This window comes from Dromaius novaehollandiae, chromosome 2 (genome assembly GCF_036370855.1).
Source record: "Dromaius novaehollandiae isolate bDroNov1 chromosome 2, bDroNov1.hap1, whole genome shotgun sequence".
Lineage (NCBI taxonomy): Eukaryota > Metazoa > Chordata > Aves > Casuariiformes > Dromaiidae > Dromaius > Dromaius novaehollandiae.
This window is the reverse complement of record NC_088099.1, coordinates 130329808-130356821: the sequence shown is the minus strand read 5'-3', so window position 1 is coordinate 130356821 and position 27014 is coordinate 130329808. Positions and strand designations below refer to the sequence as shown.

At 37.1% G+C, this 27014-nt stretch overlaps 1 protein-coding gene across 1 annotated transcript in view; it reads left to right on the top strand.

Annotated features, from left to right (window-relative positions):
• The window catches only part of PREX2 (phosphatidylinositol-3,4,5-trisphosphate dependent Rac exchange factor 2), a 183957-nt gene that overhangs the window by 48612 nt on the left and 108331 nt on the right, over nucleotides 1-27014 (top strand). Inside the window, exons 5-10 of the mRNA XM_026115194.2 lie at nucleotides 283-387; nucleotides 2886-2987; nucleotides 4810-4971; nucleotides 15162-15295; nucleotides 18732-18835; nucleotides 25584-25733. Coding sequence (XP_025970979.2) covers nucleotides 283-387; nucleotides 2886-2987; nucleotides 4810-4971; nucleotides 15162-15295; nucleotides 18732-18835; nucleotides 25584-25733 — 757 coding nt within the window. The remainder of the gene's footprint in view (nucleotides 1-282; nucleotides 388-2885; nucleotides 2988-4809; nucleotides 4972-15161; nucleotides 15296-18731; nucleotides 18836-25583; nucleotides 25734-27014) is intronic.

Sequence of the window (27014 nt, the reverse complement as noted above, 5' to 3'; positions counted from 1 at the left end):
GTGTTTTTTCATCCTGTGTTTTTGTGATAGTCTGGCCTCTGAAATTTTTCAGAAAATGCTCAAGCGATATTTCCAGACTGTTCAACTTTACAATTCTAATTAAAAGCGGAAATAAAAAGTACAAAAAGGGCTGGACCTAAAATAGTAAACATAAGAAGAGGAGCTGACCTTCCCAAATGAAGACTCTGTTAGCTATTTGGTCTTCAAAAGTGTGCATTGTATGTGTTGTTTGTTTAAAAAAAATCAAAATGACAAGAACAAGGTATTTCTTTGTTTCTGCAGAAAGAGAAATTCCGTATCTATGATGAATACTGCAGTAACCATGAGAAGGCACAGAAAGTTCTGCTTGACCTTAACAAAATAAGAACAGTGCGGACTTTTCTTTTGGTAAATATATTTTGAACTGGTATTCTAACTTAGTATTATTTGACTGGGCAGTGAACTGTTAGCATTATTTACTCTACCATGTAACAACTATGAGCACCCCTGCAATTGTTTAGAGGGCACTTTCACTTGAGGGTAATATTGCTAGAGGAAGGGGCTGAGTACATCGCATTTTCACTGCTAAGTCTAGATCTGTGCATAAAATAGCAAGGCAGTGTGCCTTGAGCTTGCTGACCGAGAGACAAGGGTGTAAATCCAGCAGTGGCTGGAGAAAGAAAAAAAGAATAGGATAAGATACATGAGGAGGGGTGGAGAAGGGGTGGTGTAGGAAAGACTGCCCTTTTTTCTGGTCCAAACTTCTGAAAAGACTGTCCACATTCTGATACTGTAGCTATGGCTGTGCCAAATGGAAAAAATGTTTTGCTAGAGGCGTCCTGAGCTTAGACACTGGCTTAATCTGAGGTCAAAGAAACAGCTACACAGTTGGTCTTTCATTTTACAAGCCCATTGAGGAGGTTTTAAAATGTTAAGTATGACAGTCCTCATGATTTTCCCACAACAAAATCAGTGTTCAATATGGAGTTTCTCAATAGTTAACTTTATTTGTTAAAAGGAAAATTCAGAATAGACTGGTTTTTGTATTTTACTTTATGGCATCCTGCGATAACAAAGTCAGTTTTGAAATGTATGGCATATTGTACTGGTACTTAAATGTCTGAGAAGGTGCCCTCTGATATGATATCAAACATGAGAATGATCAAATCTGATTGAAGTATTTTGGAACTAAGAGTGGACTTAAGCAAAAGACACTATCAGCAAAGCACCAGCAGCATGGTCAGAATCAAGAAGAAGGGGTGAATGCTACCTTCAGAGACAAAAAGCCAAATATTCCTGAGAAAGACTGAAAAGAGCTTATGTTGTGAGAAAGGTTTGCAGTGTGCAGTTACAGCAGTTCATGATGTATCGGTGTCATGTACTCCTGGGGACATGTGGAGGGGTTCCACATCTGCCTTGGGTTCCTTAGAGATTCAGCACACATCTGTAGGATAAGCTGCAGCAGTCTAACCTAGAGAAAAGGAGGTCAGACTGCTCAGCTTGAAAATAAATTGAAGCTTTCTAGCCAGACAAAACAGTTTAGGTCATTACAGAGTTGTGATTATCTGTAAATAATACGGAGTTGAAGCCAGGCCTTAAAACCCATAAGTATAATGACAAACATTATGTAAACCTGTAGTCTACATTGCTATTATCTTGTTAGTCAGTCCTTTTCAGTAAACCTTTTTGTGTTTGGCTGTTAAAGTGAGAACCTTTAGGATAAATGACCTAATCTAGTATAAACCAGAAGATGATTAATTAGGAATACAAAGCACAGATTTAAGGGTGAGCATACAGGTCCCACTAGTAGCACTGGCTATTGGGTATGTGTATTGTGAGTTATGTGTTAAGGGGAACAGCCACCTAGTTGTGTTGCCCCGTTCCATCAAAAATGTGTCTGTGTCCTGATATGTGGCCTGTGTCAACATACTGTCTGGCTGTGTTAATCTGCTTTTTTTAGTGTTCTCAGTTTAGACATCTTGCTTTTTGAAGCTTTAGGTCATCTCATACCATTGCATCACAATTCCTTCTGATTGCTCCGTAAAATAATTTCCATTTTTACTGTAGGTCTGTATGTACTTACACTTTAATTCCAGCATTTTCAAATATTTTCTGTGATGCCTCTTGCATACTTGATTATCTCAAGTAGCTCATATTCATTTCTCTTTCTCTCAGCTGTTTTTTTTTGTGGATGCTTCCACCAGATATTGCATATATTCTCGGCTTCCATGGGTGGATGTATTGTCAAAACTCATATACTCTTTAGCTCATGACTAAAGATATTTTATTCAGTGCACATCACTTTTTCATATGGAAGTATATAGACAAAAGACTTTTTGTGTGTTAGGATGGCCATCTTTAGTGCTACTTACCATCTCTAGCACACCTTTGGAACCAACAGCACCTGCGATGATCGCCCTGAGTTCTTCTTATTTTTGTTTATTGAAGTGTGAAAGTATATTTTCAGCATTTTGTTTATTGTCTTTTATGGTCAGCATAAAAACAAAAGGCTAGTCTCTTAATCAGCCTGGATGAATAGGGTAGCCTTGGGGAAAAAATGCCTGCATATCTGCATTGCAGCTTCTCTGTTGTGTGTGATAGTGTACCTGCCTGTGCGTGTGTTCAAGCCTATTCTTGTGACAGTTTTGCAAACCTACCTCATGATATATTTAATAGATGCATATGTAATTTATGTATAGGTTAGCCAGTATTTCTGTATGCATATGCCCTTGCCTTTATTTCTGATGATTTTTAATGGCAATTGTTTATGTTTTAGAAACTTGCTGTCTACTAGAGATTAATGAAAAGTAATGCACTCCTCTCTTAACTCATACAGAACTCATGGTTTGAGAAAATGTAATTTTCTCAGAATTTTTTAGTAATTTTTGAAATTGTTTGTACTACAGAATTGCATGCTGCTTGGAGGACGTAAGAACACAGATGTGCCATTGGAGGGGTATCTAGTAACGCCAATACAGAGAATATGCAAGTATCCCCTTCTTTTGAAGGTACTACGAGTTCGTTATCTAAGACTTTGTACTCGCTATATAAAACTGGTTGCTAAGCATATTTCAGAACTGCAGGAACAATCTCTTAAGGCAGTGAATAATCTCTTTATTAGATATTGGACCTGGTCTTTATGCAGTGAATAATCTCTTTATTAGATATTGGACCTGGTCTTGCTCTCATTAAAGCCAATGGCAAGTCTCCTGACATCAGTATTAAAAAGACCAAGGAGTTTGGCTGGGTGAAAATTATCAGCTCCTTTCTAAATCTAATAGTAAGGTTTCCTCTTCATTGTTGAAAGGAAGCCAGACATTTAAGTGAGTTTAATGAGAGTGATTTAAGTTGGATTTGGCCATGTGCTTGCTTAAATGCCTTAGATAACAGAGTTGTTACCAACATGCTTTGCTTTGCTGATTCTAAGTTAACATTAGTAAACTGGAAGTGGAAAATATTTACAAAAATGATACATAAGAAACATTTTGGAGTAACACTAAGATGCTGTAGGTGGTTCTATGCATGTTTGTATTTGTATGTTTATGCCTTTCTTGTCTTATTATGGCTTAAAACTTAATAATGTTAAATATGCTGATAAACATTAGATATTCAAGCCTCTTAATTATTAAAATTTTCTTATGTTAGGAAATTATAGAATCATCACAAAAGTGTATATTTAAAACAAACTTATACTTAACAGATATGAATTTAATATTGTTTATTAACAGATATGAATTTAATATTGTTTATTGTTTAAAGGGTTGAGGAAAAAGCAAGAAGAGATTCTGCTTTAAAAGTTACTTGAAAGCTGATTATTTGACAGTTATTTTTAATAATACATATGTGAGTTTAGATGCGAAACATTGCCAGCTATGAGGCATCTGCATTTCATTGCACTGACATACAAAATTAAAATAAACATGTTAAAGTAAAGATTTTTTAAAAACAAGAAGACAGTAATTGCAATGAGGTTTGAGTCATCTCACGACTCTGCTTTTACAGTTCCCTTGGCCTATTTAAAAATTATTTTTGTATTCTATTTGTTGAATGAAGAGTCTGCAAACAAAACAGAGGAAACTGACTAATGAATTACAGTAGGGATACACTGAAATCAATTGTAGCTAAAATAAATCTAAATACAAGGTGTGGTGGCAGCAGAGTTAAGGCCTTTAGCTATGGCTCCAGAGAGAATGTATCCAAGCTGCAATCAGGATATACACTGAAGGTCGCCCTTAATCAGTCCAGCTGTAAATGGGTAGTTGGCAGTTTGAGACGGGAAACTGAGGGTGGCTTTATATGATTACTGGCAACTCCCCCCCCACCTTGTTTTTTAGGGTGGCTACCATTACCAGCGACACTAAATCAATGTGTCACCTGAACTATTGTTCACTGCTCTGGAATATTATGCTAGATTGAACAGTAGCATGGGGTTAAAGAAATATGTTTTTTGTCCTAAGTTGCTGGAAAGGCAGGTGTTAATTCTGACATTAGTAAATACATATTTTTAAGTGGAATGATCTTTTTGAACAGTTCCATCCCATGGAATATAAAAACAGCCAAAGCTCAACATCTATTTTGGGGGAGAAAAGTATCTGAAATACAAACTTTTTTCTAAGTAGCATTTATTTTTATTATTAGTTACTTCTTCAAGTTTTAGTGTCTTACTAGGATGCAATGCTGTACTACTTTTCCACCTAATAAAAGAGAAGTCTGTTTACTCTTTGGTTTTGTACCCCAGTCAATTTAAGCCTCCTGTAATATACATTTAGAGATCAAAGACAGATTTCTTTTTTTTTTCTTTTTTTTTCTTTTTTTTTAATGTCTAAACAGGAGTTACTGAAGCGGACTCCAAGGAAACACAGTGACTATGCAGCATTAATGGAAGCCCTCCAAGCCATGAAAGCTGTCTGCTCCAATATAAATGAGGCCAAGAGACAAATGGAAAAACTAGAGTTTTTGGAAGAATGGCAGTCTCATGTTGAAGGATGGGAGGTAACACAAGATGTGTTGCTTTGTATGTTGAGGAGGGAGTAATATAATTTTACAAGTATGAAATTTTCAACAGGTGTGCTTTTGTGATTCTGAGATACTGGGACCTCCCGAATCCTTCTGTGAAATAACAGCTTTTATTTAAGATCTACTCTATGAACTGCTATATAAATGGTGTTGTCCATTACTGAGCACTGCTAGATAGAGCAGTGGACCTCCAGGAAAGATAGGAAATATTTAGTGTTTGACTTGTGCATTGATGCAAATAGTCAATATTCTGTGTGCACACACATGCACACAAACGTGCATATAAATCACAATCTATCTGCTGCTCTCAGATTTTACTTCCTTAAATACTTCCTTAAGAACATTTTTCAGTTTGCAAAAATTCTGTAACAGATAGTAGACCTTCAATTAATCACCCACTCTGGCTACCTACCAAGTATTAACAACTTGACTGTTAGCTACAAGATTTGTGACCAGCTTGTAGGCTGGCAAACTTGATAGCGAGAGGATCATGTGTTTCTCATTCTAAAGCGATGGCTAATACAATCTCCCAAGCTCTGCCCCCAAATCCCATCCTAATCTTGGACGTGGGAAGGGAGGGACAGCTGATGTGGATAGATGATTTTTTTGCTTTGTGGAAGGTGTGCTGGCTGGAAAAGGTACCAAGAAAAATATATTGGTTGCACATAGTCTGCTAAGCTTGAGACCTAATCTTTCTGCTATTTGGTGGGAGATTGCCTTCATACAGTGGGAAGAGAAGAAAATGCTAGGGAGTTTGGTCAGACTTGGAATCAGACAGAGCTTTGAGATGGACCTGCCTGAACTTCATCTGACAGAGCTCCCCCAAAAGACTGAAGACTTCAAACATTAGAATATTGACTAGAATAATCAGTTAGATATGCATAATCAATTAGATAGGCATAGTAATAGGTTAAAGTGACAGAAATCAAAAATAGTTTTATATACAGACCTTTTCTCTCCCCTCTGTTTCTGAGGTGGTGGGTCTCTGACGCTAGGCAGTGCTTTCTCAGTGGCAGCAAATTTTGTACAGCATCTTCTTGGTCCCCCCAGAAATTTCCCCTGCTGGTTCCCTGTACTCTATCCTTGTGCTGTAGGTTCTCAATTTTATGTTATATTCCTCCTGCTTACCACACTTGCTGTTTGTTGAACCTGCTCTGCCTAAAAACGGCCTGTACTTTCCAGCAGAGATTTGTCTCCCCCTGCCTTCCAGAAGGGCTCAGCTAGAACAAGCCACTGTCCTAAAGGAGCGTAAAAATTTTTCTGAACAAAGAACCCCCCAAAATACCATCCATGACACTATAGAACTATTTCCTCTTTTGCTCCAGATGAAGTCTCCTCATCTGTAGACTTGTGCAAACTTTTGGTTTATTGTTAATTGAGCAGTGTTGGAAGATTTGATTCATTTTAAACATGGATTAAGCAACTAGTCTTACTTTAATCAAAATCCTTCATGTTTTTTGAGTATGCTGTGGGATTTGAAATGTATTATTTAGAGTATTTTTCCTTTACAGTGCAGCAGCACTTTAATGACTAACTCCTCCATATCTCTAATTGGGGTTGGTATAATTTAGAGCAGGAGAAATCCTCTTATGCCAGAGTTTGGGGCACAGTAGTTTTCAGATTTCTTTGCTACAGTACTGATACAGCACACTCCACAAAAATTCACAGTGGCTCGAAAGAAGGAATCTTAGCACATACAGAAGTTTTATAGTTGCTGGTCTGTATTCAGACAATCTTTCTGCATTCAGGCGTAATCCTCAGTCTAAAAAAAAAAAGAAAAGCAGATAAAAACAAATGATAAATGATAGCATGTGTACTTGTGCTATGATATTGTTTGCAGGATTTTGGAAAAGGAAAGACTACTTACATAAAGTAAAGCTCTACATGTTATAATTGAGAGGTCTAGTTGACCTTACACTTTCCAAAAGAAGAAAATACCTTAAGGGTGGCTTGTATAGACTAGGTAAAAACACAATTTTTTTCTGTAATTAGCCTGAGCTTGCTGTTGTCAGCTATTACTTGGACAGATTGGTACACATAAACATAAAAATGTGTTAGGCATGCTTGTGCAACAGCTTGATGGTAGAAGCACTAGCAAGTTGATGCTTATGTTACAAACATTTCAAGGCAAGAGAAACTTGCTAAATCCTTGTTACCTATAGCTGACTTTATTCTTTCTATTATTTTTATCTTTTCAGTAAACTCATCTACTTCTATATTGATTGAAATTCTTATATGTGCTTTCAGCATCTTGAGTTTTAGAGAGATTTCCAAATGCATCTTAATGAACACAGTCAAGTAAAAGTGTTTTGGCATCCCTTCTACTTTGTGCGTAATAGAAAGAATGCAGGAATTTGATACAAGTTTTTTGTAATTATGTGAATAGTATACACTTGCAGTCCATTGCATAGCTTGTTTATTGAAACCTCACCACAAATAAAAAAAATTAAGTTGGTTTATGATTGGACAGAGACTAAAAGCTTAAATGAAAAATTTTGGAACTCTTACTGTAATTTTTTAATATTTATTTGCATACAGTAGCATAGCTGTTAATTTGAAAATTGAGCAACTCAGGAACCTAATTTAAGAACAGCTTGTTTAATGCAGTGTATCAGTTACAATCAATGTTCTGTCTTGAACGCTAGTCTTGTGCTATAGTTAATGTAGTGCTACAGCTAGTGTAGCAGAGTCATGTCTAACATCAGTTAGGAAATGTTGCTTCAGAATTGACTGTTCTCAAACCTTTATTCCTGAAAAGGGAAACCATTTTCCTGTATTAAATTTCTTCTGACTCCTTAATAAGATATAGAGTAGTAAATATTTTGCTCTTGAAAATATGTTACCAAGCAAAGATAACAATGTGGACAGAAACATGTAAGATATATAGACCTATTCTTTCTGTGCTCAGAATGTGTACTGTGAACCTCAAAACACTAATTTCCTTCCAACATTGATTTTTTTTCCCGGATTTAATTTTAGGATTCTACTGCACTTGAACTCTGAAATTGTCTTTAAAAGCCATATGTTTTCAGTAGGGTTATGTCATGTTTATTGTAGTTTAGCTGATCAGATTTGATATTATCATATGGCAACTATAGGATTCCCAGTCTGGGAAAATTGCCCTGATCTTAGTATGATCATCCTTTCCAAACATAAAATGGGTTTAGTCCTTGAAATGGTATGAATTCCAGAGCATTCGTAAGAGCTAACAATATTTTAGAGGGTTCCCAACAACAACAACAAAATTTCTGAATGCAATGTATGAGAGTGGATTTAATTAAATAAACATCTGGTTTTCTGCATAGCCTAAAAATAAAGAGGCAAAATTGTTGGAGATTTCCTACCAGAAGGAAATGCTTAGCACATTGCTTGGCCCCAGCTAGAAGGAAAGCAAAAAAAGGCTATTTTTAGAATCTGATCAAAGCATGACTTGAATTCCTATACATAAGTGTCATGAAATGAAGCTTGTGTTTGTTATGATAAAAATACAGATTTATGGAAAAATGGAACATCTGTTTCAAGAAAGAAAATTTTGAGTATAATGACTTTCTCACTTAATTTCCTAAGTGGTTAAATTTATTGGACTGTGTTCAGAACTTGCGTAGGTGGCTGTCTCAGCTGGTAGAATGGCTCAGCGACTGAAAGAGTCTGTCAGTAGAATCTGCGTGGATGTTGCAGTGAAAGAAGAAAAATAAGACTGTTGCATTTGTTGTAATCTGAAAATGGAACAACCCAGTTTGAGTCACAGGCCAACTAAGTAACAATAGCATGGGGTATTCTGTCGCTTGCAGGGTTTCCGTTCTACCATATCATCAAGTAGTATTTGAATAGAGATTTCTATTTTAAACTTCAGAATTTTTAGCTCTTTCCCGTGTTTTATTTCTACTTTCTATGCACATGTGCAAGGAATAAAGAATAACTTTATATCCTAATTGGCAATTTCTTTGCTTTATCACTGTTAAAGTGATAATCTCTGAATCAGTAAAGTCAAACCTCCATATATGAAGTCTGAAATTCACCCAAAATACATGTGTAAGTAGCTTTTTTAACAGATAAAATACTAAATATAACAAATGCTGCTTTTGAACTCATGGTAATGAAGGAAATTTTTTAATATCAAAGGTGAATATTTAATGACTTCAGAATGAGAAAGAGTGTTTTAAATTTCAGAGCGTCTCTCTCTTCCCAGTACATTTTAAAAGTATTTATTTTGTGATATGGTCCTAGTAGCCCACACTTCAAACTTTTGGCTGAGCCATGGCCTTAGTAGACTGATACACAACTGACAGCCAAGGGTTGTTGGGAGCCAGTTTTACACAGTATGTCACACAAGAGCCCGGAAGCTCTGAGATTCCTATGAGCTTTTAATTTCCGTACATGTATCCTGGAAAATCTTAGAGTCCTCGGCCCCAGTTTGACCCACTGGACAGGACTATTCTACAATTAGACATTTAGAGTCTTCAGTGGCTGAATAGGAGAGATGGAGGAAAACTAGTCTAAATTCACAGTATAAGCCTACTTTTCAGGTCATTTTTTTCCAACTGAATCCTTCATGTGTTTTGTTGGAAGATTGTTAAAACTGGTTTGCTTCCATAATATGTACCATTTTCAAATTCTCATTTCACTGAAAATTCTCCACCAGCTGTAATTGTAGGTACTTTTAATATATAGAAACATGAATTGTAGCATAGTAGCAGTAATTTTATATTTAGGATGAACAGCTATGATCTTCTTCTGCAAGCCCTGACTATAAATGTACATTTTCATGAAAAACTGCATTGAAAGTACCTTTTCAGATTCAAATTGCTCATATGTGAAATTTTTAGTTTCAATTCAAACACGTAATGAAAACATGTTTGTGTTGGAATGTTTTAGTAATATTTTTATACTTACCTGAAGGGTTTCTCATATGAGATTTTTTGTGCCAATCATATTTTCACCTTAAAGCTTCGAATTCCTCTTATATTTTCTCTTAATAGAGATTATTATTTTAGCTTTGTACGAAAATTCTTAATTTAAAAATTAGGAATATTCATACACAATGTTTTGAACTTGCATGTTGCCTGTGGGCTTTTTAATCTAATTTCAGGGACAAATAAAGTCTTCTGTTCAGAGTGTGTGGCACTGGAATTTGAAAAATTCCATTTCAGTGTAATTATTTCAATTAATTTGCTGACTTGGTTGATTATATCTGATTCATCATTTCTATTATAATTAATATTATTTTATTACTTTTCCTGATAGATATTAATTAACTAAGGATCACTAAGGTTTCACAAAAGGGTTTTTTTTGATTGATTAGTTATTGTCTTTCCAGTATGGGGTTTTCCAGTATGGGATAAACTTTTCCGCAGTAAGAAACTATAACTGCTTTTTATGTGATAAAAATGTTTTGACTGTCTTTTCATTAGGAAACAAGCACAAAAAACCCTAGAAATACTTGTGATATCATTGTTTCTGAGATCAAAATATTGTAGCTTACCAGTGGCCACATTTTAAGACTGTACTGGGGATCATATTTTTCTGAAAATGATGCATTGGATCTGTTTGAATTTTCTACATTGAATCTCTATTTGAAAGCTGTGTGGAGCATTGAGAATGTTTTATTTTCCTGAGATTTTCATTGGTATCTAGAAGGGTTAGAGGCCTAAGTCCCACTGACTTTGATTACTTGAAAGAACCCCACCCATACAAATCTGTGAGATCAGGTGGACTGCATCTGGGGGCATGGCAAGAGCTGGCCCATGTCATGAAGAAGCTATCCTCTGTCATCTTTGAAAGGTCCTGGACATCAGGGGAGATCCCTGATGGCCAGAGAGAGGCAAATGTTTCACCTATCTTCAAAAAGGTCAAAGGGACAATCAGGGAAAATACAGCCCTGCCAGCTGCATTTAGGCCCTGGGAAAATTGTGAGTGAGTTCTTGGAACACATTTCTGGACAGATGAAGTAAAAGGTGATTTGGAACTGTCAGCATGGATTTACCAAGGGCAAATCATGCCTAACCAACCTGATTGCCTTCTGTGATGAAATGACTGGGTTTGTGGACAAGGGCAGCCTTTAGCAAGGCTTTCAACACGGTCTCCTGAAGTATTCTTGCATCCAAGTTGGGCTATTGCAGCATAGGTGGATGGTCAGACTCAGAGGGTAGTGGTAAATGGGTCATGATAATGGGCAACTGTACCTAGTTGCCTGGGGCAAGTGTAGTACCTCGGGGGTCTCCTTTGGGACTTGTACTGTTTAGCATTGTAATCAATGACCTGGAGGAGGCAATGGAGTCACCCTGAGTCACTGTTGTCAAGTTTGCAGACGGTGAATTTTGTGAGGAGGGAGTGGGGAGCAGTGAATACACTTGAGAGCAGGGCGACCACTCAGAGGGACCTAGACAAACTGGAGGAATGGGCTGACAGGAGCATTATGAAACTCAGCAAGACAAATGCCAAGTCCTGCATCTGGGAAGGAAAAACCCCTTGCAGCAGTGCAGGCTGGGGATGGACTGGCTGGGCAGTTGCTCTGCTGAGAAGGACCTGGAGGTCTTCATGCCTCTACAGTGTGCTGCATTCTACAGAGGACTGTAGAGCCAGCATAGCTAGTAGACTGAGGAAAATGATTATTCACCTGTGCTCAGCACTCATTGAACAGCATCCAGAATACTGTGTCCAATTTTGAGGCCCCAGTACACAAAAGATCATCAAGTGGAATAAGTTCTGCAGCTACCACCAAGATGGTTGGGGGCTGGAGCACTTGCCCTATGAGGAGGGGCTGAGCAACTTGGGCTTGTTCAGCCTGCAGAAGAGACAGCTTCGGGAGGGACCTAACAGCAGCCTGCCAGTACAGACAAGGAGGTCATGAAGAAGATGGAGCCAGGCTTTTCACAGTGGTACATGGTAAGAGGACAAGAGACAATAGCAATAAATTGAAACAAGAGAAATTCCAACTGGATATGAGGAAAATCTTTTTCACCGTGACTGTAATCAAGCAGTGGAACAGGCAGTCCAGAGAAGTTGTGCAGTTCTCTGTCCTTGAGGGCTTTTGAGCCCCAGCTGGATAAAACCCTGAGCAGCATGGTCTGATCTCATAGCTGACTCTATCTGAGCCAGAGATTGGCCTTGAGACCTCTTGTGGTCCCTTCCAGTTGGAATGCTTCCATGATTTGGAGTCTCAAGAGTCCCTGTAAGTTTCTCACTCCTTGCTCTGGCGCATCACTTGACAGACAGTGTAGGCACGGTACACTTCAGCTGTGCATGAGCAGTTAACTTGAATTGTTCCAAAAACATTGCCTGTATGCCTGTGTAGTTTGGTTTTACCTGTGCAGTATGTGCACTCATGCTTCTGGAATAAGGGTGATCTCTTATTTGTTATCAAAGCCTGGAACTTTCCCCCATCAGAGGGACAGCTTGGAGGTAGATAAATGAATTACCTTAGTGGGTTGGATACATAAACTGTAGCTTGGGCATGCCTGCTGTAAACCCCTGTGGAGGTTCAAGGTGTAATAACTTCATGAAGAAGTTATTACAATTGTTGTTCCTCCTTTGAATTCTATGGTGATTATGTGTATGCTCTCTCTGCTTTATCCTTCTTTGGGCTGTTTTTTGTCTTTAAGGCATATGGTGGAGAGGACTGCTAACCCCAGGTGTAGAGACAGCAGTACTTTTACATCATTTGTTCTTTCTCTCTTTTCCTTTCCAATTCCATGCCCACACAAATTCTAGAAACAGGCTGGCCCTAACAGTGTTAAAGAACTTAAAAAAAATCTGCACTGCCTGGCTTATGTAGGACAGACAGAGCTGACTTCTGGTCCTGTTGTGTTATTCCCTTGGGGATACAAGGGAAAACAAAACACTGACCTGCAGCCAAACCACCATGGGTTGTGATCTTGTCAAAGGGTGTATGACAAGTAAAGTTAACACTGTTCAGTATTTGGATGGGAGAACTCCAAGGGAAGAAAGTATCTGTAGAACATTTTTATCTAGCAGTTTATGTTAGAAAAGGAGGAAAGTAAAAAGAACAGTAATAGCAAAGGGTAATGTAATACAGGTAATACTCACTGTCATATTACAGCATTGGACTTCAGTCATGAATGAGTCAAATCTTGAGAATTCAGGTAACCTATCCATTTAGCATATGTATAAATCATGGTATTTTATGATATGATTCTCACATAGTGGCAAACCTTACTAGAACTGTTGGAAGAAAGGTTATATTTCTCTACATTGTAAATGAAGTTTCTCAATAAAAATAAAAAATGTTTTTGTGAAACCCTTTGGTGAAAAAATACATCCTTTTGTAAAAAAACTGAAACTGCCATATGTAGTTTTGAAGCTTTAAGCTGAATTTTTTTGCTTCTTTACAAAAGTTCTAGTTTTCCAGCAAAGCTAAAGTGGGTTTCTTTTTTGGGGGGGGGGGGGGGGGCGGGGGGAAGCCTTAAAACAATCTAGCCTTTTAAAATGCAAATAATTAGGCAGTACCATTCCAACAATTTTCAAAAGCAGCCTGGGGAATTGGTTACTCTTACTAATACAGAGATGCAATGAAATAGAATGGAGGGAAATGACTTGCTGTTCTGTAATTTTGCTCAGCAAGTATTAAATACAGCCATAACTGTATGTGTAATTTATATTACTGGGTGTGCTTTTACGTTGTTTCCATGCTCGCTTTCAAATAAAACTGTAAAATTAGTATGCCAACTTCTGGTGCTTATTCTTTCTTAGGAAGGGAGGGTATGGTCAAGTGGCTATAGATGGCATTCATTTTTGGCTCATTTGATCCTAAATGGAAAGAGAGTGATTAGTTTACGGTAATACCTAAATGGTTTTATTTAGAAGCCTGAATTCTGTCCACTGTTATACCTGTGAAACCTCTGTTATCATATCTGTAAACAGTATGCTTCCTCCTTAAAACAGACTGTGAGTTATTGCTCAATATTCAGGGATGTGACTTGCAAAGGATAAACAGTAAAAGGAAGAGCTGAAAGTAGAACCCATGATTACTTCCTGGCTCTTAATTGAGTGCATTTTTCTTTGGGCCAGTGTGGTTAGGTCAATAAGAAGAAGTAACTACAGCTATTGCAAGCGTAAGTCATTCAGAACGTATGTGGATGAAAGGAGTCATGCCCAGGCTTTTTCAGGTTTTCCACCAGCTTGAATGTTCCTGAAGTTATGAAATTCTTTGAACCATGGGCGTATGCTCAATACAGCTAGTGTGCATAAGTATGGATAAATATGATCACATGTCTTGATGCATTTAACAAGTGGACAGGAGCTCTGTCCCATGGGAGCATGTGGACATTTCCATGAAATTCAAGGCAAAGGGGCATGGATTTTTGGAACAGCAAAATACATCTCTGAATTCAAGGCAGGCTTCCTTGAGAGGATAATTTCTCTTTATAAGGCCAGGACTTTGTCACAGAAATATTTGGAGCAAAATGTTATCCTTTGTTAAAGCTGATTCTTTTTCATGAACCCTTTTGAGAGTGCCTGCCTTGTTTTCACATAAAAGAATGATCTATCTGAAGCAAAAATGAAAGCATGGGAAATTTCACCCCAAACAGCTAAAGCTTAGCAAAATTCTCATGGTTTCAGAATATATTAACCGGAAGCATGCTAGGAAGTTTTAGCTGTATGTATGAGCATTAACTTGGCCTGCATTTTAAATTCTGCTCATTTTTGTTTTGATTTTTTGTTTCATTTTATTTAGTGTAGAAATACATATCCTTAATGATTTTGAAGTTCCAGGTTACTTCAGCTTCCAAGTTCGTCTTGGCATAAATACTTTTAAAGCCCCTTTTTCATACATTTCGGACTAAATAGTAATGCTGCTGAGGATAAGAGTTATATTTTTTAAAGCTGGCCTGGTCTTTTAGGAGAAGTCTTGTGCACAGGTATGTATGTTGTATTTGGAAACTTCCGTGATTAAACTCAATTCACTCAAAAAGCCCTCCCCCAACTCATGATAATGCTAGATGAATACAAAACTTGAGTTAAGCATCATTAAGTAAACATTACAAATTATTAGTTAATCACAGTGTAAATTACCATGGTTTTTCTTCTTGATGTTTTCAGAGAGTTGTTACAGTTCTAAGTTTGTATAAGAAACTGTATCCGTAATAACTGCAGAATCCTTCATTTCACACAGAATAAAAAGATCATCTCTTTCCAATTGATTTTAGGGGTCCAACATCACAGATACATGCACAGAAATGCTGAGAAGTGGACTACTTCTGAAAATTTCAGCAGGAAATATCCAAGAGCGGATATTTTTTCTTTTTGATAACCTTTTGGTCTACTGCAAGAAAAAGCACAGGTAAATGATTAAATTATTCTTTGAAAAATGATTTACGTTTTTCTCACAGTAGAGCTAGTGTTTTGTATGCTATTTGTAAGAATATTGGAATACGACCAAAGTGTTCATTGTGGTTAATTGCAATACAAACCTCAGGTTTTTTTTTAGACTACCGCACAGAGAGAGGTGTATTTAATTCAAACTTTGTAAAATTTTGGAGGAATCTGTTTCATCGGTCTTCCACAACAGGTTACATGTGATGGCCCTGCTGCCTTCTAGGAAGTATAAATGGATGGAATTTTTAGTTCAGTCAAATTAGTTTTATAGCTTAGGCCTATAAAATTACTCTTAACAGAATCAAGAGTTTCAAGCCTTTTTATTTCTAATCAAGAGAAACTGCCAGAATGTTTCTTTTTGCTGTATTGATAGGAAAGAATGATGCCTTAGTTTGGCAACAAGCTTCTGCAGTTAATGTTCATTCAGCACTCTTACGCTTCTGAGAAACAAGGGAGATCCTTCTTGAAACTGCTTGAATTTGTCTCTGATCCATAAACTGCTTTTGAGCAGCCTCTGAACACACATTGCTAGATAGATCCTTGATAGATTCCTAGATACATGACAGATCTTGGATATGTGCTCTTAATACTACTGCCAAATAAAATGATCTTTGCATCTGCCTCTGCACAGTTAAGGGTGGTGTCAGACGAAACTCCACCATCCACCTCAGTGTCTTCAGCTGCTGAAAGTTTTGCTTCAGAAATCCAGGTTCTACCCACCACAGCCATGTGTGTCTGATTGATTGGTGAGGGTGCTGTAAGGTTTTCAAGGGTAGTTCTAGATTTGATACCCAACTTTCAGCCCATTTTTCCAAATGTCTTTTATAAATGTCCTGGAGTAGCTGCAGCCTCCAGGTGAGAGGTGTGTTTGTTTGCATGTGCAACAGCCATTTGTTTCAATCAGTGCTCTGGCTTGGCAGCTGTCATGACTATTAAAGGATGAATCCTGACCCAGCTGCTTTTGAAGGCCTTGCATGATAGGATGCCCAAGCATAATGAAGTACAATGTTAAGAACAAACACTTACTACATCTGAGTGAAAGTAGTTGGCCATGCAATTGAGTAGGTAGCTCCAGCACCATAAAGTTGAAGAAAGACAGGCTGATGTGGCAGCCCAATGCCATATTGATTTTTAATCCTCCCATTGCTTTGGTTGCATCCAGGAAAAGGTGGGAGCCTATTGTCCTCTCCTTGCTTCCTGTTCAGGGTGAGGGAAAGGAGGTGTGCAGGTTGGATAACAGAGATATGAACTCCTATGCATGTGTACCACAGTACATGTGTTGTGTAGTCTAGTTGTGACCTCATATTGCTTCAAAAATCAGTAAGATGTGTACATCTAAATATAACCAGTCAAGTCAACAGAAATATGTGCATAAAATTTATGAACCTAAGAGACTAATCGTCTGTTGTGGAGTATAGTTTATATGTGGATTTTTTCGTGTGAGTTTTGCATAGGACTCATTCCATAATATTTTTAAAATATTTTTTACAAATAAGCTTAGACTTATATTCATGATGCCATACATAAGAGCAGGTTGCTAGGGATTGATAGAAAGGTTATCCTGAGCCTCTGTTTGTTGTTGTTTTTTAAAAATATATTACATTATTCAGTATTGTAAATAAGAAGTTTTTACCATAGTAGAGAGTTATTCTTTAGACAGCGAGGAGTGAGAGAGAGGTCATTTTCTGAAGATTAATATCTCTCTGGCATGAGTGAAGGTCTGAATTCAAATGATCATTAATTATCAGGAATAGACCCTTGTTTGAAATTCATTGAAATACAGTATTAGTTATCATTATAGGGTGAGATAGAAAGAAAATCATCCCTGGCTTATTTTGTGTGGGAAAAGCTGTGTAGGACTGGGAATCTCAAAAGGTCTGGACTTCACAGGGAACAGAGTGATACCAATACAAGGTGCTTTTGAAAATGTCACTCTAAGTTGAATAAAACATACGTTTTACTTTCACAAAATTTCAGCAATTCATAATTATTGTTCTTTTGATAACATTTAGTTAGCCATTAGGTGTTACAGGAAGAAGAAAAAATGTCTTTGTTCTTCCATGTTTTAGAGATGTAAAACCCATGTATGAAGCTTACATGTGTGTAGGAGAAGATTTATATCTAAAGGTTTTCTTATTTCGTTTTTTAGTCATACTGCCCTTGTCTTGAAGTTTTTGACTAGCATAAGGCGGTTAAACCAGTTAAGAGGAAAGATCCTCCTCGTGCAGTATTCTGTCTTTGATGGCAACTAGTGGCACGTGGATACAAAGGAGCATTGGAACAGGGCATTTACAAAGTGAGACTTTCCTGATTAAACTTTGCTACCAGCCAGCAATTTGCAGCTTAGCCTTGTCAGAGGTAGCATTTTTGCTTTAGCATAAGCAGTGTCCAGCTGCAATGGTTTCCACAATTCAATTGCACATATATTGTGAGAGCTCAGCTTTTTTTTTTCCCCCTCCCTTCATTCCTTTATTGGAAAAGCTAATAAGGGCCCCTGATTCACCTTCTACATTCTGCCTGTGGCTTTAATTGACTAGTTAATATGCTTATTTCATGTATAAGCTTTGGTTCAGGAAGATTCACTGTATTTAAGATGGTTTAATATTAAAATGTGTGCTTTAACCCACAGATGAAGCCTGTGAAATGTACTCCTTGTAGTTGAAGAAGCAAGTGCTGAGTCTATGGCTCTGTCTGGATGGTGGGGCAGATTTGAAATGTGTCTTGCAATCTGGTTCTCTGTTTTTGCAGTTGCCTGAATCTCTCAGGAACCCGATTGTGGGGAAAAAAGTGTAGGAAAGGATGGTGCCTGTCCCAGCCTCATTTTAATAAGGATCTGGGACATAACAAGTGTGCAGACTGGGACCTAGGAAGTGTTGTGGGCCCCACAGAATGGACAAAGCCTGAGATTGCTGTATCAAATAATGACTTGCGTAAACGTAGTTGACCAAAATCAAAGTTAGTTGTCGTTGAAGTTAGTGGAATTCTTGCCAGGAGCTTGCATAAGGTCAGCATTTCAAGAAACAGCATTGAATTAATGCCTGGCTGAGAGAGAGAACTGAGCAGTTCGAAGAAAAGATGGGTGAACTTTTTCTTCCTTGAGACACAATGTCTGTATGTATTTGTGTAGTGGGCTGACACATTGGCTTAGCCCATTTTGTCAGGCTGACCTCTATCTCTTTTTTCTAGTCCCATTGCTTCCTGAAAGGTGTTACAAGTCTGTGTTAGCAAAATTATAATTAATTCGTGATAAATATTGTGTCCCAGTTTTACCATGGTTTGCATGGCAGCAGTGTAAGTGGCTTGTGGTTCTTACAGTGATCTTTGAACGCTATGTGAACAGGTAGCATTGCAGAAACATAGCACTGGGTGGTGACGTACTCATCTGCTCTTTCTTTTATCAGGCGATTGAAGAACAGCAAAGCATCTACAGATGGCCATCGTTACCTTTTTCGGGGCAGAATAAACACAGAAGTGATGGAGGTAGAGAACGTGGATGATGGAACAGGTGAGTAGATTTGTGCTGCTCGTTCACAGAGCCGTCTTCCAAGGTGCTGAAATCACATGTAAACAGCTTCATGAATCCATGGAGAATGAAGACTGCTCTGTCTATTTAGAAGGAAAGAATAAGCTGTCACTTTAAAAGAGCAGTCTACTCTCATCAACACTCTGCTTCTGTGACACATCATTGGTTTCATACGTTATTAGCTGGGCAGTCACAGATGACTATTTTACACTAATACAATGGGTGACATTTATTGCTTGACTGAACCGGTGTATTTAACTTCACTTTTAACATTCCAGCACTCCTAAATAGATGATCCCTAGATATGTGATGCATTTGTAAAAGAGAAGGCAAAAGTTACCTTTTTCAGAATCAAACATTATAAATGCTGGAATTGTAACATAAGAGTTCAAGAAAAAAGTTGTTTATTTTTTAATACCTCCAGAGAGATAATCCATATGATTGCTTGTAACTTTTTTGACATGCATTAGAAAAGTGAAACCCCTAAATACCTCTGTAAATGTCAATTTGCATTTGAGAAACTTGAGTTTTCTGAAACTTTATTTGGCCAGTTATTACTATTTCCTTTCAATTAATGAAGAAAATCTGAAGCATTTGGGGGGTTTTAATGTAGAACAAGAAAAATTTTGTAGGAAAGACGTGATACTGTAAATATATAGGTCTGCAGGAAATTTCAGAAGCTATTATCACTTCTGATTTTAAAATAATATCAACTTTCCCTAGATGCCCACATCTACTAATCTAACTTATTTAACACACACACACACAAAAAAAAAAAAAAAAAAAAAAAAAAAAGACAAGGACCACACAGCTTAAATAAGCTGTTTCAGGCCTTCATAGGTGTTAGAAATATTTCATAAAAGTTAGAATATTCTTTTCTAATCTTGATTTCCCTGCTTTCAAAATTATTTGCTAACTTCTTATTCTACTGGTGGATTTGGAGAACAGTTTGACTACTGTTCTCATTGCAACAAACGTATCTTTTGGGAAGCTGTTATGTCTCTCCTCAATCTCTTCTTTTTAATACTTTCAACCTTTTCTCATGGGTCATGTTTTCTAAATCTTCTACTACTTTTGTATCCTCTGACCATTTTTTCAGTTTGTTTGCATCTTTCGTCCCAACCTGAGACCCAGCTAGTGCCAAGTAGAACAGAATAATTGCCATCATTGTGCTACATGTCAGATGTAGCACATTACATACATGTAGCACATTAGTTTGTGATCCAGAGTACCACACAGAGTACCACACTTAATCCTTTTGTGCAGTACCAGTTATATCCTATACTATGTTAATTGCCTGTGGGTGTTTTTTTATTTTATTTTTTTACTAGTAATTACTTTTTTTCTGTACTGAATTTCATTTTACTGAAGACCAACCTTTTCCATAATTTATTAAGAATTCAGAATTCTTATCTTATCCCACAAAGACCTTGCAGCCCATCTCACAAACTATGTACTTACTGCATCATTTAAGTTCTTGATAAAACTATTGGAAAGTGCTAACTGTGAGACCCCTTCGAGACATTCTTTGTTTAACAGACTTTGTCCTTCACCAGGCCGATTGATTTAGGTAGTGATTTAGAGATTTCTGTAGGTACTCTATAGTGAATTTCATCAGGCCTCATTAACTTGAATATAATTTATCCAACTGTTCTATATCCTATTACTTTCCTTTTCTGGCTTGTATTCCTACCTACTTGTTAGTTTTATTTGTGCCAAATACGAAGGCTCAGTTAGCATTTTGTGCATGAGCAAAAAAAGCAGTCGAGTATTTCAGTCTTCCATGTCATCTGTTATTTGACTACTGTCCCCTTTTTATTTTTGTACATCTTCCTTATATGTGCCTTAGAAATCAAAGATATTTTTCCTGTTACCATTTATATCGCTCTCTCAGTGGAATGTATTTTGTGTGTTAGCTTTTCTGATTTTGTCCCTATAGGCGTATGCTCTTCTCTTAGACTTGGCAATATGCATATGTTTGCACTTTCTATACGACTCATATTTGATTTCCAGTTATCTTTTCCAGTCTGTTTTGCACTTTTCTGTGACTTTGAAAATTCTCTTTCAGGGGACACCAAGCAGCCTTCATAATATGGCATTTCTTTCTTCATAATTCTTGACATTACTGTGGTCACAGAGGCTTGTAAGCCACCATCTTCTTCCTGAGGAATATTCCGGGACTTTTGTAACTTTTTCTTTTCCTGGCTCCAGTTCCATGTATTGCCACCCTTTGAGCGTTGGCTTTAGTGAATATTCCTTCCTTCCTCCTTCCGTCTGTCATACCTTTCTTCTTTTGTTATCTAACTCCCAGGAGACATCATGAGCTGTCATTCTACCTAGATGATGATTTCTTTTTCTAGTTGTCCAGTCCATATCTCTTTCACCCTGTCCATTTTCCTTCCCGCCCTTTAATTTTCTTCTTTAATGATTCTTCAAGTGTAATTTGGCTAAGCATAAAGCATCTCCTGCTTCATTCCAGACATCAGTAGTCTCATTTCCTCTAGCCTCAGGGAATTTTGTTACATTCCCCATTTTCTTTAGACTTGCACACAATACTGAAGGTTGTCTTCCTTCCTTCCTATTTCTTCTCTTGAGCCATATCAAATCTTGTGACTTTTATATATGCAACATTTCTAAAATCCATCCGCCTTTCCACACATCTGAGACAATAACTGATGCTTTGGTTACTTTGTTTTGTAGATTATGCTTACCTTCTGTTTTCATGTACCGCCAGATTTCCTGCCTCCTCCCTTTCAGTTTGCCCAATATCCTAAAATAACGTTTTCTTGTGATTATTGCCATTTTATCCCTCCTTTCTCTGGTTCTCTTTCAGATACAGAAATATCAGTGTCATTTCACTAGCCTGAGGTACCTTTCTTTCTGCCATTTCCTTTTCTTTTGCTTTCTTGCTTTCTCTCGCTCATTTTTGCTTGTTCAATTTCTCACTCGCCTTCTCTCTCTCACTCGCCTTCTCCCTCCCTCACTCGCTCACTTTCTCTTGCTTTTCCTACCAATTTCCTTTCTTGTGGTCACACAGCATGGATAGATTGTAATGTAGTGCTATAGTCTGTTGTTAGTGAGTAGAAGCATAGACTTACGAAAATGGAGATTGGTGGTGCAGTTTATGATTATGGTCATGACTTGCCTATAGAAGTGAACAATGCTTTTTCTAAAAAAGCAATTTTTCAGTGATGAAATTAGACATTGGCTGAGCAGTACAATTGGTGGAAACTTTCTTTTTTGTTTCAACCTCATAGAGTACTCTGGCTTTTTTGATTGTACCGATTAAAATAGAATGCATATTACTTACCAAGGCATTTGTTCTTAAACCAGAGTGGCTACACCACCACTTAAAAGTCTATGAAAGGTGTCTATATAGCAATGCTATTGTCCTGTTGTTTCTTCAGTTTTTAAAATTCAATTTTGAAAGAAAAGTATATTTCTAATGGCATTCACCAGCCATTAAATAAATATTTTTTAGTCTGTGAAGACAACTACTTGAGACTTAGGAAATATCAAGCATATAGTTGCTTATGCAGTCTTAGTTCTCTGTCCCCTTATTGTCTTGAAATGAGGCAAGCATGAAACAGAAAAAGCACTGTGTGGTAATAGCAACTGGAGACTGCATCAAAAAGTATATGGAAGAGGAAGGGAATTGAGATTATGCAGCAACTATTCATTTGCTGTTTCTGAACACTGGTGCTCCTAAGAACCTGTGGTCTAAGAAACTTAGAAATACTCTCATATAGAATTTCTTTTCTTTTTTTTAAAGTGTAGAAACAAATTCTACTGTATATGGCTGTAACAAATTGCTTGTCATGCATCTCTCAAAAATATTTGAATCCTGAATTTTGAACAGTATATCACACTTCAAATTACAGGCTTTAATGTGTCAGCAAGTATCATTAGAAGACGAGGTCATCTTACTTCACCTTTCTTGGGAAGCTGGAGGCTTAATGATTTGTTAAGCTTATTGCATGGAGCAACTTGAGCTCTCGCTCGGTTCTTTCTACTCTGACTGTTATGGCAGGCTTGCAAATCATCCATTTAGCCTGACTCGCAGCTGTGACTGCCTAGCCACGAAGAGTGGTTTTGCTTCCTGTGCAGCTGGCCAGTCCAAACATGCATGCCTCCTGGCTGGCCACACAACCAGACAGCATGCGTGTAGTTCTCGATCAGATTTTTTCCTATTGACAATCCAATGATGGTATACAGTATATGGGATGCTAGTGGAATGCTGAAAATGCTGTCCAGAGGAAGATGGGGATGGATGTATTGTGGAGGACATATAGCTCATGAGGACCTCAGAAGATTGCAGTTATAGGGAACATGAGGAGCAAAAGAGAAATCAGGGGTGTTGCTGTGCAAGACAGGGGTTTGAGCTAAGCTGGGCACCAGTGTAGTGGGTTTTTACTGCAAAATGTAGAGGTAGTTACCAGTTGTCTTCCTGCTGAACTCATTGCCATGTATATACATCAGGTAGTCTTAGCACCCAACTAGTTGATTCAGCTCTTCATAGAATTCAGTTCAGTGAGTTTGTAATGGCATGAGATAAATGCAGTCAAACAGCCAGCACTTTTGGCTGTGCAGTTACGTAACTTTAGATGCCAAGGCAGTTAGGTTTTCAAACTGTCATCTGTGCATTGAGATACCTAAGTGGCTGGATGAGCCAGCTTTTATTAATTGAACTATCAAGTTGAAATCAAAATTCTGCTCAAAGTGAAATGTAGATATCTAAATCTCTTTGTTTATCTGAGCCATAATCTTTGAATACTTCTTCCACAATTTCAACCACTGCAGTTCTCTACATTGGAGCTCAGAGTATTTCCCTACCAAACAAGGGTGTTGTGATGTTAGATGTAATTATTTCTGAGAAGAGTTCCATGGCTATGGTAAAAAAGACCACAGCAAAAATATCACCCCATAGTTTTATGCATATAACCAGTAACTTAAAATAAAAAGGCACTACTAGTGCCATATTGCAACGTTTATAAGTATCTGCTTAAATAACACAAAGGGAACTTAGCCCTCCTTCCTCCAGCAACCCTTCTGCCTCTGATCTCCATAAGGCTGTAAGCTGATAGCTCCTATTTGTGACTTTTTTCTTTTGCTTGACTTTTGACTCTGATTTTCTGAGGGTGCATGTTACATGATGGTGAGTTTTTAAGAAACAGTGGTTTTAAAGGGGTGAAGGATGTTGTGCATAGTTTATACGCCTAAAAATAAGTTAAGTAGAGAAGTGGTATAAACACAAAGTTGCAAAAATAAATTAATCCAAATTTTTCCATTATGCACTTGTTTGCACTTTCTTAAACCTTTTTGAGTACTAGTATGTTGTGTTTGTTCAGAAATTAGCCATCAATCTCATGATTTTGTAGTAGTGCCTGACATTTTCCAGACTGTGTCTACAAAAATTGGCTGCTTTCCATCTAATTAAAATGCAGAGTTATTGAAAAGATACTAGTGTGTCTGCTGAGATTCATGATAAATCTTAACAAGCATTTCAGCAAAGGTTTCGGTTTTGGAAAATCCCATCTCATTATACAAACCTGGGCTGAATTATGAAAAAGTATTTGCAAAGTATAAAGTTCTGAAGTTCCTAGAGTAGTTCAGGGCTGACCCTAGGATCTTCTTGCCTAGTAATGAGAGAATGTTAGTAATGAGAGAATGTTAACCTCTGATTTTCTTAGTGTTTTGTACAATAGTTGCTAGTTCTAGTTTTAATCTATATTTTATACAAAAATCATATTTGTTATCATGGGGCATTTGGGGCCTTGCAAATTTTCCGCAAGGAAATGCATGTAATCCTACTGAAGATTATTCATGTTATACAAGGGTGTTAGTTTCAGAATAAAAGCCTGTTTAGCTGATTTCCAGTAAGATTCATGGGCTAGCATGTTAAAATCAAAAATTTCAAGGTATGTAAGTTAAGAGAAAGTAGTAAGCAATAAAATGACTGCTCTTTATAGCATAGAAGTTTATATATTAAGAGTCAGTATATCTAAGAACATCAGCAATTATTACCTCTCTTCCATAATATGTTTGCTGAACATAGGGTTGTTAGGAATATATTTCAAAAACTATGCATTTGATTAATGCATTTTTTTAAACATACTAAATTTTTAATTATATTTCAGTTAGTTTAAACAAATAATTGTATATCTGTTTCTTTATTCAGATAACAAGTAAAATACATCAAACGCATCTGATATGCTTACTCTTCAGAATGAAATTGTATTTTTCCCACTGGATATTTATTCCTTTTTTAAACTTGATAGTAAATTACTCAGATCAGCAAAGCATATTTCAGTAATTTAAGCGGAAAAACCACAGCGCTGATTTTTAAGGAATTATTTAATAAACTATAATGCAAACAAAAGTACTCTGATAAATACTGCAATCTGTTTTTTTTTTTTAAGTTGGACATTGCCTGTTTTAGTATCAAGTTCATACTTCCTTCCATATGGTAGGCAATTCTTTGTCTGTTACATTTCAAAAAATGCACTAAATTTACTAAAAGTAAAAAGAATACAGCTCATTAAGTTCCTACCTAGTTTGTAAGTGTAGTAACTGCACAGATAACAGTTCAGTACTTTAAATTCCTTTTTATTTTTCCTGTTGTTATAGGTAATGCTCAGGAAATACGGAGTTTATAATTATAACAACTCTATTTTTACTTTAAGAGTTTTTGTTCTTCAAGCCATTCTATTTTGATTTTATCTTTTCCCAGCTGACTATCATAGCAGTGGCCATACTGTTGTTAATGGCTGGAAGATCCACAACACAGCAAAAAACAAATGGTTTGTATGTATGGCAAAAACCCCTGAAGAGAAGCAAGAATGGCTGGAAGCTATTCTGAAAGAGCGAGAAAGAAGAAAAGGTATGTTAATAAACTTTTTTGTCTTGCTGTGCCAGAAGTCCATATTCTATTTTTATGTTGAGATGTAAAGTGAAACCAGCTGCCACGCAAACATATAGTGTCAGGGTCAACTGAAAGTTTATGTATACCAGCTTGGAGGAAATAAACCAAACTTGTGGTGGGAAGGACATAAGGACTTGAATCATATATGCTCACAGTTAATGTTATTTTGGAAACGGGAGGATGATGTGGTCTGTGTTTTTTACAGCTTGTCCTCAGCTGGTATAAATAGTCATAACTTTACTGAAACATGTGAACTATTACAGTTTGTGGTATCTGAAGATCTACTCCAAATTTCTTTTGGGATCTGTATGTAATGATGTCATTTTGTGACTAGACACTTCCATTACTCAAATCAGCAGTTTTTCTATGTTGGATCTTCATGTAGATGATCTACCACAAGGTGGTACAGAATAAAACCGCAACCCCATCTTTGATCCATTCTCCTTCATCCAAGAAAGTAAAAAAAAACCACTGGAAAGAAAATCTGTCCATCCCAACAACTGAATTTAGTGGGAGAATACTAGGATGAAATATAATCCTGATCTCGAATGTGATCACGAATAGCGTCATGTATTCAAGGTGAACCCAGCACAAAATAGAGCCAGGGAAAGGTGACACATCATCATCTTCTGGAGCTAATTTCATAATATCCTAATCCATAATGATGTATGGAGCCTTGGTATTGAAGGAAAATATGACCTTGTGGTTGGATCTGGGATTCTGTTCCTGGCCTGTATAGGTCTCCTGTGGTCTGTTATATTAGCCATTGCCTAGTGCTTCAGCTGTAAACTGAAAGCTATAATACTTCCTTTCTTTCGTCTTCCTTTCTTATGTCTTTGAAGTTTGAATAATGGATGTTTGTATAACATCTGTCCTAGGGCATGAGTTTCAAGTAGGGTATCTGAGCACTACCTAATCAATAGATCCATAGAGAATCAATAGTAGAAGAAAAGTTAAAAAGATGCCCTAGACCTGTAAGAACTCAAAATTTTTAAAATAAGAAATGAAAAACAACTTGGTAGAGATGGTGTCATACACAACAAAAAACAAGTTTGTCTGCTTCTGTTCAGGGCCTTGTGTGAAACTGGTTATAAAGATTTTTATCAAATCCCACTTTACCGTTGTTAAGTTTCGTGGTTTCCTAAGCCTCTTGATACCTTTTGGTAAGAAGTAAAAAGAGTAAGTATTTCATGTTGATGTTTTATTATTATTTCATACTGTACTATTGAGAAGCTGATA